General features: G+C 43.4%; 1 protein-coding gene across 1 annotated transcript; it reads right to left on the bottom strand.

Annotated features, from left to right (window-relative positions):
• Positions 1-218: 218 nt before the first annotated feature.
• Olig3 (oligodendrocyte transcription factor 3) lies at positions 219-1043 on the bottom strand. The gene has a single exon (XM_052169975.1). It carries the CDS (start codon positions 1041-1043, stop codon positions 219-221), a length of 825 nt encoding a protein of 274 aa, XP_052025935.1.
• Positions 1044-15512: the final 14469 nt, after the last annotated feature.

Below are 15512 nucleotides of genomic sequence, written 5' to 3'. Positions count from 1 at the left end.
TCCAGTCCCCTTGGCTAACACCTAGGTTTCCAGTTTGGTTTTGGCATGCCCCGCTGGGGTGGGTCAAGTAGAATCTGGATCTCTTGGCCGCTGGCGAGGCCTGGGGCCGCGCGCCCACCCTCCCGCAGGCCGAGCAGTCTCCCCCTTCCCTCCTGGCCCGGCACTGCGACCCCTGCCTCAGCTCTCCCTTCCTCCTCCCGGCCGGGCCAGCCCGTGGCTCACTTGAGCAAGTCCTTGGATTCGGCCGAAAGTCGGGCCATGTTGGCGGTGGAGAGAGCGGACAGGTGCGGCGGTGGTGGCATCTGGCAGATGGTGCAGGGACAGGGCAGCCCCGCCCAGTGCTGGAAGCCGCTGCCCAGCTGTAGCGCGGGCGGCGTAGAGGGCGCCTTGAGCAGTGAGTGGGGTGGTCGGATGGTGCCAATGGTCGGCAGGGAGGCGGCGGAGAGAGGGGACGAGGCATTGCCGGAGGAGAGCGCGCCGCCCAGGATAGGGTGCACCGGGTGCACGGCGTTGGCCGCGTGTGCCGGGTGGCCTGCCGAATGCCCCACAGTCCCACAGTGGAAGGCCGAGTGGTGCCCCCCGTAGATCTCGCCAACCAACCTCTTCATCTCCTCCAGGGAGCTGGTGAGCATGAGGATGTAGTTTCTGGCTAGAAGCAGAGTGGCGATCTTGGAGAGCTTGCGCACCGAGGGCCCGTGCGCATAGGGCATGACCTCGCGCAGACCATCCATGGCGAGGTTCAGGTCGTGCATCCTCTTGCGTTCGCGTCCGTTGATCTTCAGCCGCAACTGCTGAAGATCCTGCTCCGACAGCTGCTTCTTGATTTTGTACTTACTGCTCTCCCCTGCAGCCTTGGCGCCTGCCCGCGAGAGGCTTTCCCCAGGCATCTTCTGTACCATATCGCCCTGTGTGGATGAGACCGAGTTAAGACGGCTCTCCTGGTGGTGGTGGTGGTGGTGGCGGTGGTGGTGGTCTCTTAGGTACAGCTCATCCATGTCCGGAGATGACGCTCTGCTGGAGACAGAGCTCGAATCAGAATTCATTTTATTAAAGGAGATGCTGCCTTATGGTTGAGGAGGCTTTAGGCGGGAAATTAAAGAGAATCTTGAATTTACAAAAAAAATTTTTTTTGCAAGGTCCAGGAACCCACTTCCCAGTTGTAAAACGGGAGAAAAGTCAAGGCACTGCCTTGCCCCGCCTCTCTCCCTCCAGGCTCCCCTCGCTATCTCTGGATTAGTTGTTTCTTGCTGTGCGCTTTGGTGTGTGCCTGAACTAACCTCTTGCAGTAAAAGAGGGGCTTTTATAGCGCTGCAGAGGAGAAAAGAGACAAAAGGAGCCCTCCTATCTATCCTGGGCTGGTTAAGATGACGTGCCATCATTCAGGGCGGTGCGCTTTGCTGTCCCAGTTAGCAAGGATTCCTATTCATATTCATTGTGGGGCCGCCCTGGGACACCCCTGCTTGGAACCGCAAGGAGCCCCCAGGCACAAAACCCTTTGATTGACACACCGCGGCCGGCCGCTCTGAATTTCTTGTTTTTTTGTTGTTGTTTTGTTCTTTAAAAACTTTTTTTTTAATGCTACTCCCCTTATTCTATTTTCTTGAACCAAATCTTACACTTCAAATGAAGGGAAGGAACACAAGTTGCATGGAAGATCGGCCTACACTTCTTTGGACCTGAAGAGAAGATTCGGGTTGTTCTCTAGTTTACAGATAATGAGGGCAAAACCAGGTCTCAGTAGAAAGACATGAGAGATACCAGAACCAAAAACAGGGCAGGTCCAACCAGGGAGATCTGCAACTGGAGACTTTGCTGACTGAAGTTTTTATTCACTGGATTAGTTGTTTCTTGCTGTGCGCTTTGGTGTGTGCCTGTAAATTCAGTTAATTTTGTTTATTTGCCCTTTCCGGTAATTTCAAAAAACAAATGCCCGTTCGGCAATGCATTTTTGCCTTTGACACTATCTTGGGGGAGAAGTCTCTTTTATTTCTTTTTTGAGTTAAAAATATAGTTAATTGAAACCATTTTGGTTTTGTTCATTTTTTTAAACTTCTTAGCTATAGAACTAAGGGAGGAGAAACAAAACCCCCAATGTTGTATGAAAATCAATTTAGGAAGAAACTTAAGGAAAAAAAAAAGAATGTAGAAAAATGAGAGAGTTGGGGATCGGAACGATTCTTAAGAGCTCAATACAGATCTTTGGGATTTGAGCTTCCAGGGTGGGGTAGCCAGCCTTCTTTGCCTCAGGTTCCACGGTGTGTGTTGGGGGTGGGGTGGGGGCTGTGAAGGCAGTCTTTGGCATCAGGGCAAAAGCTGAGAACATCCGGAGCTTAGCACCAGACCACCTGGAGAGGCAGCTGAGAGGAGCAGGAGTTCAGGGTAAAATAAAAAGCAACCGTGTGTGTGTGTGTGTGTGTGTGTGTGTGTGTGTGTGTGTCCACAGGACCTGGAAATACCCATGTGTGCAGGCTTGGTATAAAGCTGGAGTTTGCTGTGTTTGATAGAAGCGAGCGCATAAATGGGCGAATATATCCTCCCTCCCCCCCATTCCTCTTCGATGTTTTTGTCAACCAAAAATTGCTCTGTAGCCTGAGAGGCAGGAACACAGAAATCCCTAAAAAGAAGTCTTGGGCAAGGATGGCCTCTAGAAGCAGCTGGATACCCCATTTCTTCCCTGCTTGAAAATTGCAGGAACAAAGGCTAAGTTAAGGCAGTGTCTCTATAGAAGGCAAGAGACTTTGTACTGTAACCTCAGGCAGACATGGCTTGCCTTACAATCACTGGGAAAACCAGAAAAAGGACGCTTCACTTCCGACAAACGCAAATAAGACAGTCATCAGAGAGCACCCCCACAAGGCACCACACTCCCCACGGGGAGTTTGGACTCCCCGAGAAGTCACTGACACACAGTTATCGGTGAAACTCTCTAGTCCTCTACCAGCAGGCTACAGAGACTTGTAGCGAATGCTTTCTCAAACTGACCAATTTTAAAAAGGATAATATGGTCAATAGTCCCTCATCAAGGACAGGGCTCTAAAGCCCTGGGAGACCGGACTCCAGAGAGTCTTCTATTGCTCACACTACCGGGGAAGGAAAGTTCCTTAAAAAGAGCTTTCTCATAGGGTGGAAAGATTAATATCCCAAAGCAATCAGAGCGAAAGGAAACTCTCCTAAGCCTTCAGACTGTGTCATTTTGGTTAAGAAACTGGCATTTTAAGTGCGGTTTATCAGCAAAGTGGTTGCCCAACCACGGGGCTTCCAAGTGGTAGCCAAGCCACAAACCAGGGGAAGTGGAGCAAAAAGTCGGGATGAAAATCTTTTGAGGCTCAGATGACTATCAAGGGACCGAGGAGGGGGAGGGGCGGCCCGAAGAACAGTGATTTCCAAGCCTGAGTGCCTCTGGCCTGCCCTTGCTATCTCAGGAACCACCTTCCTAACTTTGAGTCTTCCTGTCCTGTTCTCAGGTTTAAAGTGGTTTCCATTTCGAAGTAGCAAAGTCTACTTAAATTTAAAAGGAGTTCGAATGGAGGGGTAGAACATAGACATGCAGCATGCAGATGTAAGGCGCATGAGCTTTTTAAAAGTTCCAATCATCGTAGTAGACAGTACAAAATAAAGCTCAAAGTATCTTCATGTTAGTCAAGAAGGTCAGGGAATAAAATAGGGGAGGAACCAATAACCCGTTTTCTGGACTAAGAAAGACCAGGATTCCTGATTCTGGGAATCCCAACCAAAATGAGAGTCGAAGAGAAGGGCACCGGGCTAGAAAGTGCCTATGGACCTTGCCCGAGCAAACAGACCATAGAATGATCCAGGATATTTAGCTCCAGTAACCTGGAGGTGCCTGAGCCGCAGTGGGAGTAGGGGTATCAAGTGTTCTGCTTGGAAGTAGATGCCAGAAGCAATGCCTCACGCGCCTTGGCTTCCTGTCCCTATGTGGTTTTGCATTTCCCAGGGCAGTGTCTGAGTGCCGGTCCAGGGTTCCACCCAGATAAACACTTTGGTAAAAGCTTTTAGGAATCCCAGGGTCTCCTGGTGTCTAGTCCCCCCCCCCCCTTTTTCTTCTTTCTCAAGGGTTATCGTCTAGGAAAGGATCCCGGACTAAAAATGCCACCACTTCCTTCGCCATAAAATGGACCAATACTCTCTGAGGTCCAAGGAGTGGAGACCCTACTTGTGACTGGTCTCGCTGGATTGTTTTAGATCTTGCGAGTTCACAGACATCTGTCTCTCAGGCCCTGCTCAAAAGTCCTCCAAACGCGGACGGAGTCAGTTCAGATACTCGGAACCCGCGAATTTCAGGGTTGCCTGCCACCCATAGCTCACTCCCTGTGCCTAAAGGCGACAGTAAGGGGGACTCTTTTGGGCTAAGGCTGCTGTATCCGAAGGGACCTCAGCCAGAGGGGCCTGGTGACCAGCACGGTGACCTTGGCCCTGGCAGTGGGCGGATTCAGAGGTCTAGGATGGATGAGAAGAACAAGTTAGCGCGGCAGCGGCTGCGGCGGTGGCGGCGGCTGCAGTTGCAGTTGCAACTGCGGCGACCTAGTCGTGGTGGGCTTTTAGGACGACACTGGTCTCGCCCTAGCGGCAGCAAAGGTCTGAGGCTTCTTGACCCGGGTCTGTCTCCGCAACAGGTGCATCGCTAGACTTAGGGATGCAGGCAAATGGACTCTGTAGTCCATATGGGAGTTCCGGGCTTACCTACTTCTGAAACAGTGCGTTGGACTGGGGGCTGTCAGTTGAGAGTTGCTCAGAGGTGTCTGGGCATCTAGTGTGCACAGACTCAGCTCTGCAGCCTAAGGCTGGGTAGCTCTGAGTTCCCAGGGACCACAAGTTCTAGGGGATGCTCAACCCTATCAGCGCCTCCCCGTCCCCAGGATTGCCAAGGACTGTTTCTTACCAGATACCCAGTGCGTGCCACCTGGTGCCTGATGCCCACTGCTCGGCAGCTCCAGCAACTGAGTTCCTCTCCGCATCTGTCTGCCGAGGCCGCTGAGATTTTTGCCTGAGCGGCAAACCCTCAACCCCCACCCCTCCCTCTCGCCCTCACACCCTGCCAGAGTCCTGCAGCCACTGCTGACCTGCCGACAGGCAGCTATGAGAGGCAGGTCAATCAGCCGCGTCCAGGGGCTACTTCTTACCAAACTGCAAACTTGACCGCCAGAAACTTTGGCTGAGATCGAAAGGCAAACGGCCTTTCCAAAATAAAATGGGGTGTATGTCAGGAGGTGGTGGAGAGGAGAAAACACTAAATATTTTCAAACGTGGCCCTCTCCATCAACCGGGAATAGCCTAAAAATTAACTGTAAGCATGAAAGGACTTCTTGGTGCGTGTTTTCTTTAGCAAAGTGAAGCAGTAACTTCTTTATAGTAGCGCGAGGGGGATGGGGTGATGGGTTATACGGAATACAAAAACCAATTAATTGAGACGTTTTAAAAATTAAAACCATCATCGTAAATCATAGTCGAGGAGGAGTGACCTCTTCTTGCAACAACGTATCCAAACTGACGGAATATGAAAACCCGAGCCTGTACTGAAATGCAATCACAGCAAACCTTCCAGTATCCGCGAGGATGCTCCTGGACACTGACTACAGCTGGTTGATTTTCTGAGTTTCTTTGTATTTTAAATCAAGTCCTGGTTTGCTCAGTCTTTCCATTTATTAAAAATCTGATTTTTTTTTGTATTGTGGAAATAGCAGATATTGAAAGAGCAAAACTGTGTGATGCAGAAGAAACTTCCCTGTGAAATGTTGAGTATGGGATTGGAGAGTGAGCTCTCTGAATAGGGTAAAATGATGGAGCACTGCTGAAGTGAACATATGAATGTGTTAATACACCGCTACAACTAGAAGTTTGATTTTAAATGATGTGGAAGCAGCAAGACTGGTTAAGACTTAAAAATCTTAAAAATAGAATGAAATTAAAGACCACTAACTGGCAAATGGGATAGGAACTTCGCGGGGGGGGGGGGGGGAGGGGAGTTGTTTACAGGATTTCATTTTGTGAGCACACGGGATTTTTATTTTTTTTATCCTTCCTTTTCTTTCTGGTGACATCTGCTTGATGGCCAATACCTCAACCGACTTTCTCTCCTATGGAAAGGACATACATGGAAAATATCGTTTCAGTTTGATGGGAACGTTTAAGTTGATTTAAATACTACTGATGATTAATCATGTAAATTGATAAGTCTATTAAAATTCACATACTTACATATATTCTTGGCATGTGCCTTGACACTTTAGATTTGCAGTTCTATTAATTGTAATATTTTAAAATCTACCAGCAAGATAAAATTCTCATAGTATCTTATCAATGTTAATTTACTTCTCTTACAAAGAGATGGTTACAGCTGAGATGTAAATTTGATACCTTAATGTAAAAGAAGAACAGATACTAACTTCTGCCTTTTGGTTTTGAAGATTAATGAATTATTCTCTTAGTATATTTGATTAGATGTTTAAATTGACAGTATATTTGAAATTGTTTGTTGAAGTGTTTACGGCATTTAATTTTGTAATAGAGATAGTTATCTTGTGCAGTATGAGTAGTTTTACTTTTTGTTCAGTGGGACTCATACCGGTGTACAAAACTTATAAAACACAAATGAAAAATGTACCTGGGTGTCCTGGTGCACACCTGTAATTCCTGCTGCACATCTTTAATCTCTGGTACACATTTGTAATCCCAGCACCTGAGAGGCAGAGGCAGGAGGATTGTAACAAGTTTGATGCCAGCCTGGGCTACATAACAAATTGCAGTCTAGTTAGGGCTACATAAAAAGACTCTGTATCGTAAAACAAGGCAAAACAAGATCTCCAAACAATTGTGTTGTATTGTATTGTCTTTACAATACAACACAACACACAAACACACAAAAATAAACAAGCAAAAAACAATCAGTGCATAGAAGAATAAAGTAAAAATGTTTTTTTACAACGTATTGCCTTTCTATTTTTCTTTGCATAAGATCACATATATTTTAAATTTTGTTTGAATGTTTGGAAGCCCTGGCTGTGAAACTGTTTTTCAGATTGCTAATGAAGACAAGAGGGTGCAGCGACACATTTGTAAGCACAGTGGGTTTGACGTGCTCTTGATTGCTTTTAACTCCCACCAAATAGAGATTTATGGCGATTTTAAGAACTATCATTTAGGATTCTGCCACTGAGTCTTAAAAAGTTAAAATGACAGTTATCAAAATTCAAATTTTTGAAGTCTGTGTGCAGACCTAGAAAACCCGGTTTTATTTTTCACCATAAATAAAAATATAATCAATGGCCCTTTCTCATTAGCTCATTGACTATTTTCTATCTATAGATATATTTGTATAATTTACATGCTTTTCATCAAGAGTGAAATGCAAATTAAAATCATCAATTGCAATATTAGCTTAATTTTTCATTATAAACTTATTTTGTATTAGAATATATAATAGAATTAAAGTTCTTTCCCGCATAATTCAAGTTTCATGCTGTTTTTTAATTTTTACTTTGTGGGATGGGGTCAAGATTGCAGAGAGAAAGCAGAATGGACACAAATCTCTCAAAATCTCTAGACATTTCTCATTCTATATCTGACTTGGGAGACAGCTTGAGTGTCCTAGTTAACAACTGAAATTATTTAGTAACCCTTTATACTTTGGAAAATGTTTATTTGATAACACAAAAAGGATGATGAAAATTATTATAATTACATGCCATGATGTCATGTTAATTATTGATGAAATGCAACTGGTAGGTTTCCAGGGCTTCATCTTCTTTCCGGCAGCTTTTGTTATTTCATAACCTTTCGTAATAAGAAATGGCAGAATATTTGGCTATTTATAACCACAGAAGTGTTTCAATTAGGCACTTTAAAATAATCCCTGCCCTTATGGCAAACGCAGTAAATTCTGGTAGGCCTTTAGATAATAACAGTATATAAAGAAGAGAAAAGAGAAGAGTGATTAGAAAATACTGTGTAGATATTCTTAGTTTACAACACATAAGTTCAGTTCTACTCTTAGTATCTCTTATGGAGTTATGTACATGAAAGCATTTCCCAGATACATGCTAACTTTACATAGGATTTGTAATGTTGGCCTTTATTTTAACAGAGAATCAATCAGTGTCTATTTTCTAAAGGTGCAGGGAGCTTGCCAAGCTTTAGGCTCCAAGGTTCCTAATCGCAGGCTGCAATTCTCAGCAAGCCCCACTGTCTGAGCTAAATCTGGGGGAAGAGAAATGCCGACTAATCCACCAGGGAGAGGACTTCAGGATGTGGTTCAGAAATGACTAAATATTAAAACAACAAATGGAAAACCTGTGGGGCTTTCAGAGAGAAACCATAACTAAAAATAAATTAAAATTAAATTGAATTAAATTAAAAAATAGAAGCTTTTAAAGTTTGTTCTTCAAAGCTAGGCCTAGTGGCAAACCTGTGATCCAGAATTTGAGAAGCAGAGGCAGTATACTGATGAATCCAAGACTTTCTCTTGTTATAGTGCAAGTTCAAGACCATCCTAAATAAGATGACAGGGGACGCTGTCTTCAAAAATAATTTTTTTTTTGCATTTGTGGCCTTAAACAAAGAGAAAACAAAATAAGGCACACACACACACACACACACACACACACACACACACACAATCTGCAACAGATATATTAATAATTATTAAGAATATATAAATTGATAGTCATAGCCTTCCTTTTTCATGGTCTGCCTCGTAACAGAAACCTGTTAGGCAAATTTCCCTGGACTTACATTGAGTCTGATGGACTTGTTTGGTCTGACTTGGTGGAATGTACTAGATTACTGAGGTAATACTGTCTTGAAATCGAAGCTTTTGTTTTTCTGTAAATCTGCACAACAGGCTGGAGAGATCACAGGCTTGGTGGTTCAAAGCACTGGCAGCTCTTCCAGAGGACCCAGGCTCCATTCCTAGCGCCTACATAGTGGCTCACAAACATCTGTAACTACAATTCTAGGGGATCCAGGTAACTTCTTTCTGGCCTGTGCTGGCACCAGTCCAGGCACACACGTGGTGCACAGACATACATGCAGACAAAACACTCGTGTATGTCAGCAAACAAACAAAAGACGACTTAAAACATAAAATAAAAAACCTGAATGTCTACTATAGAAGGCTTCAATATAAATTGTCTTAAAAATATATATACAACCGCACATTTACAATGCAACACACACACACACAAATGAACTAATGGAAAGATTGCTTAGTGGCTAAAAATATATGCTCTTCCAACATGAAGACCTAGGTTCGAAACCCTAACAGGCCTGTACCGAGGTGGCATGGCCATGTGGCTGTTCCTCTAGTGCTGTGCTCAGGGGAGAGTCTGAAGGATCATGGAAGCTTTCTGGCTGTTAGCATACTTCCAAGTTCAGTGAGAGGCCTCGTTTCAAGTGAGGGTAGTGAAGGCTGAGAGCAAAGAGCAGGACTTCTGATGCCTTTCTGTGGTCTCTAGGCATGTTCATGCCACTACTTCTTACATTATATGTACACACACACACACACACACACACACACATTTCTGAGACTTCTAGTATAGGACCCCTGTGGTCTTGGCTCTGAATGACAGTACTCAGATCTACATTCCAGGAAGCATGAAGGAGATAAAAATAAAGAAAAAAAAAGACCAATATCACACACTGTTGGCAACACAATCATCTAGCTTCAGCCTCTTCGACAGGAAAAGCTCAGACCTGCCTACTTAAAAGGTCTTTAGGAAGATGCAAAGGATCTTTGGAGGAAGCTTAGGCTGGATCCGCAGGGATGACTCTCTAGAACCTGTGCATATCTTACTTGGGAGCTGCTGGCTTGAAGATGGAAAGTTGTGTTGGTTAGATTTTTAGCTGTGATTCAAATATCTGACATAAAAGAAGAAAGGATTGTTTTGGCTGTCAGTTTATGATGTTAGGGAACAGTAGATTATGTCATGATAGACAAGAGGCAGGCAGATCTTGAGAAAGGGCCGAGTAAACTATTTCCAAGGACTTTTTCTAGTGACCCATTTCCTTCCTCCAGACCTCATCCCATAAAGTTCTCAGATCCTGGAAAAACAGCACCACCAGCTTGAAACAAAGTATTCAAAACATGAGCCTGTGAGGGCCATTCTGTACCTAAATGGCAATATCAGCAGAGTTCTAAATTCAATAGATTGCACATATAAATTGATCCAGGGACTGGGAAGTTGAAGTCAAGAAGAAATTGCCGTAATTGACTGCATAACTAGAGTCATGAGACTTGCTGAGCCCTTGGTGAAGAGGTTCAGTGATTTTTATGCAGTGATATATTGTCCAAGAGATACAACTTTTTAAGGAAGGAGGAACGTTATTTCTGGTTTATTCCCATTTCCCAATTGGAACAACCTAATTTGCAACCACTTGTCACATAATTGATGCAATGAGGATTGAACTTCTCGTTCTCTCTAATTAGTAGTAGGATGGGATGGAAGTTGAAAAAGCCAGTCTACCAGACATAATCTTCGTTTCCTGTCATCCACATGTCTCCTCCTACCCATAGCTAAACTTCTGAGCAGGAACTATCACAATTAAAGCAAACTGTACACACCACAGTGGAGGGATCACTGCTCACATAAATAAATGAGCATCAACAAATGGTTTTAACTTTTTTTAAATGGAAAACTAAAAAAAAAAAACTACTCTTCATTATAATACTTGGGAGCATTCCCTGTTCTATTTAGTCTGTCCTTCATATCACTCAATCTATTGATTAAAATTTTCATTTACATAGGGTAAACAGTTTACAGGAAGTGTAAGGAAAAGATAAATGAGAAAAGGAAATGCTGATTAATACATAAGCACCCATTCATATATAGTATGAATATTCAAGATACTAAGAAAAATTGGGGGCCATGATTGAAGAATTTACAGCTAAACTTTATACTTTCTTTTTACCACTTTCTGTGTCTTATTGCTTGTGTTCTTTGCTAACATCTCAAATAGTCTGCGTTTTCTACTTTGTGGAGTGAGGCAGTCTAATTTCCTTAGATAGTAGTGCCCCGTGTGCTGCTGTGATCTTCCATGAACTTGTACAGCTGGCCATAGGATCATTGTTAGATATCCAAAAACTCCTCTGAATGAATATAAGTCTTCTTTTCCCTCATAACTTTGTAACAAAACTACTTCCTCTTTCAAAAGCATCATTAAAAAAAAACACCCTTGAACCAACATGCTAAATCACACATGGCATGACGAACCTCAAGTGGGCAGACTATAGTGTCACATTCCAGTTCACTAGCAATTACATAGTTCTCACTTGATAGAAACCTTTTTGGTAACTTGATAACTAGTGCTGTCAGAGAAGCAGAGGGCAGTGATGAAAGGATGGGGTACCAGGGGATATATATATATATGTGTGTGTGTGTGTGTGTGTGTGTGTGTATTATATATATATATATATAATGGTCAATAGCCCATTCAAACCTATCCACCGTCAGACAATATCTAGATTTCCTTATTCTTGGAATTAACTCTGTGTTGAGGTTAGTTGGAGTGGACTATGAGAGAAGTTCTGGGAGCCACATGGTCAATTCGAGTTTTCTTCCATGCAGCTTTTATGACTATGTTAGAGCCATGTGGTTGGCAGCAATGGCCCAGACCTTTGTAAGGCACCAGGCCTCCAGGTTATAGTACAGAGTGGAACTGCTCTAAACAGCCGCAGCCTTAGTATAGGAACTCTTACAAATACAAAAATGAGACTCCCGTATTTTACATGTCATTCTGTTTTTTGGTTTCCTTTGTTAGAGAAGTCTTGCTAGGTGTAGAGGAAACACGTCTCTCATAAGTGTATCATGAGGCACAGTACTGAGACATGTAGGGATGACAAAGTTTCTGAGTGATGAGGAGATAACAGATGTTGAGGGACATTTGGCGGCCATGAGGTCTTTTACCTCTTCACAGTCCTCTACATATGACATGCTTAGTTGGATCTGGGGCAGTGAAATTATGACTTTGCAGGATCAGGATCTTGCCATGTCGCAGCATGTGAGCAGGCTCTTTAGCAGACACAAGCCTGCATATTAAAGAAGCTGTAAGGAAGGCGAAGAGAACGCAGTAGAGTGAGGGGGCAGACGCGGCAGAGTGAAGCCTCTTTCTAGGTTAATGGCATCAGCTGAGGACGCAGGATGCATGGGGCTTTGCAGGAACTGAAGGCTCTACTCTTGAGTGAAAACTTTGGCGTTCACTGAATATGCCACTAGCTGTGACCTCTTTGGGGACAGATATAGAGGGTTGCCTAGGATCATCCGAAAACACAGATATTTACATTATGATTTCATAATAGTAGCAAAATTACAGGTATAGCATAGGAACAAAAATAACCTTACGGTTATGGATTACCACAACATGAGGAGCTAGAATAAAGTGTTGCAGCCATTAGGAAGGTTGAGAACCACTTGCATAAACATAGAACCCATGAGTGGGTTTGGGACAGAGAAATGCCCGAACTAATACTATGTTTTAGAAGGCTCATTCTGTACTAAGGAGAAAAGAAAGAGAGGTGTAAAGCCAAAAGATTCAGCTAGGAGGCTATTGTATGAATCCAGGAATGAAACGACAGGAGCTGGTTGTACTTGTTTTCTGGAGGTATGAAGAAGTAATGAGATTCTAGAAGTGTTCCAAAGGGTGAGCCAACCAGATCTGCCTAGTGCTGTGGTGTGGAAAGAGCCAATCGTACCTTAAAAGAGAAGTGTACTAAACAAAAAAGAAGAGCAAAACCCCCAGGGACAAACTGAATAATGCTCTGTTAACTCTGAATTCTCTTAATATTGCTGAAAAAGAAACAACGCAAGCTGAGAGACCTTCGGTTATTGAAAAAACTGAGGAAGTAGGCCACCAATATTCTATAGGATGTGATATAAAGTTCTAGTTTTATGGTTCTTATAATTATTTCTCTTGTGTGTAGATTGTTAACGTTAAAAAACAATTTTTTTTAAACAGGAAGGGGAATATTGTTTCTTTGGAGACTCAGATGTGTAGTGTGATTTTTTTCATTTTTTTTTGGAAACTGTCTTATGAGAGGATGTTTTGCTGAAGCAGACATGTGTTTTTCTGGAAGCTGTCTTGTGAGAGGGCATATGATGTTTCGCTGGAGTGGATGTTTGAGGGGACATGTGGTGTTTAGAAATAGTATAGACACAAGCTCACAGGCAGCGAGAGGACACTCTTGCACTGGTTAGCCTTGGGATTCCTTGTTGCTCTTCACTGACCCTTGCTTGTTGTAACTTCATAGAGACAAAAGCAACAAAGATCTTGTCTTGGTATTCTGACTGCTTCCTGCCAAGTGCTCAGACCCATGCTGACTCAGCAGGGCGTATCTGTTTCTTATAGCTCCAACCGTTATGATTAACATTTGAAATTGCCCTAAAAGAACTATTTCTAAACAGGTCCACATTCCCCTTGTCCTATTAACCATTTTCCCCCTAACTTCTGTCAGTGGACTAGAAGGGAGGTTGACAAGTTTTGAGAACCCTTATTAAAACAGGTTTTGAAAACTCTAAGCCTACACTCTGGTTTGGGTTTTGCTTTTTCCCCTACCGACTCTTATGTTCAGAGCTTGGTTTCTGGGATAGGTAAACTTTTAAAAGACTGAGCCTGCTGGAGGTCCTAACATCACGGGGGTTGGGGGGGGGCTCAAAGGGGTTTAAAGTCTTTGTCTTGAGTCTGACTAGTTCTTGCCTTACCCAAGTGTAGGTTAGGTTTTAGTTAGCTATTTTCAGTTTCCTCTTTGATGACGGAATCGCTTGCTGCCCCATGTGCTCACTCCAGATCTGTCCACCACTAACACCACACAAAGCGAAAGAATCCTCCCAGTGCTCAGCTGATTCAAACAGCACACACTGAACTGTGAATTAAACAAACAAACAAACACGCAAACCAATACCAAGAAAACCCCCCAAAACCCCTGATGCATCATAAGGGACTGAATACAAATAAAATGAGAGCATTCCAAGGACTGAAACTTGGTGCCCTGTGAAGGGAAGGAACAAAAGGGGGAAACAGAGGCAGAGAAGGAACAGACTTGAAGGTGGTGAAGGGAGCCTGGTCATTGGGTGAGAAACAGGCATGCTCCTGAAGCAGATCTTAGAGTGCTGGCCTCTTCCTCTCTTGCTTTTCTTAGCTATCATCAGGATGTGCGTTGTTACCATAGAGCTAAAGCAAGAAAGGCAGGTAGCAACGTATTGAAACATCTGAAACTATGGAGCAAAGCACACCCTGCCTCTTCAGACTCTCTTAGACATCTTGTTATGGTAACGAGAAGCCAAGAAACAACAATATAATAAATGCAGCATGTCACTCTATAAAATGGACTTCCAGACCTTCCTTGTAGCAAAATAAGGCATGTGCATTTCAAAATATTGCTGAAATTTCAATTCTGAGTATAGTTAGAGAAAGCAAAAGGAAGGCTCTGAGAAGATCTCTGTGCACTCATGACATAGCAGCATTCTTCACAATGGCTACAAGACGAGACTTTGGGAAGGGGATAGACAAGCAAGATGCAGTGTAGACACAACAACCTTTGCAAAGAAGGTAATTAAGACACATACTATCATAGACACAGAGTTTAAAGCCATTGCACAAGGTAAAAGATGACAGTCATGAGATGATGACACTGCTTGTGTGAAATACCTGAGGGCTAAATTCACAGAAACAGAAAGCAGAATGCTAGTTACCAGGAGCTCAGTGGAGGGAAAAGTGACAATTTTCTACAAGGTATGAGGCTTCCATTTTATAATGGAAATGTGCTAGAGCCAGGAGGCCTAATGTGAATGCACTTGACTCTCCAGGGCTATACACTTAGACATAGCAATGGCAGCACATTTGATATCATCTGCATCTTATGACAATTAAAAAATAAAGCTTGCTCACAGGTAAAACTTGAAGGCTCATCAAGAAACACATGAGACACCCTTGATAAAGATCTTTATCTTAGCTAATTCTTAGCAATGCCATTTTTCCCCCCTTAACCATTTGATCGTGTGAAGTAAGTGGAGAACTTCAACAAGGCAACAGAAGTAAGAACAGGTAAATAGGAAGGCCCATGAGTCAACAGGGTATTGCAATCGACACCTTAGAAATAAATCATATTTTTACCACATATTAAATAGTGTTTAGAAAGCAGGAATGTGTAAGAGAAAAGACCAAGTCAGGAGCTGACCGGAGCAGTGACTCTGTAATGTGCTACTCTGCAATACACTGCTTCTTTATAACTGGAGAAACTATATTGACCCCTGGCATACGCTAGGCTCTCCCCCTGTTAAGATTCTAACCCTGGAAATGGCCTGCCCAAGTTCACATTATATTCTGTATTCCAGAGTTGAGCAAACTGAGTTCACACCGCACATCCTATGATGACTAGTGAGTGAATGAGTGTTTTAACTGAGGGCTCCAAAGCCTGTATCCTTCCTCCTATTTGATTCTGAATATTGCTGTCAACATCTGAATATGGAAAGTGGCATACCTGAACTTCTACGGCCATTCAGATA

Source organism: Apodemus sylvaticus, chromosome 23, assembly GCF_947179515.1.
Source record: "Apodemus sylvaticus chromosome 23, mApoSyl1.1, whole genome shotgun sequence".
Lineage (NCBI taxonomy): Eukaryota > Metazoa > Chordata > Mammalia > Rodentia > Muridae > Apodemus > Apodemus sylvaticus.
Note: the sequence above shows the minus strand (reverse complement) of the source record. Positions and strands in the feature narration are given on the sequence as shown.

What these genes read in the sequence shown, in the direction of transcription:
- Olig3 (XM_052169975.1), bottom strand. Translation starts at nt 1,043, where the DNA reads ATGAATTCTGATTCGAGCTCTGTCTCCAGCAGAGCGTCATCTCCGGAC.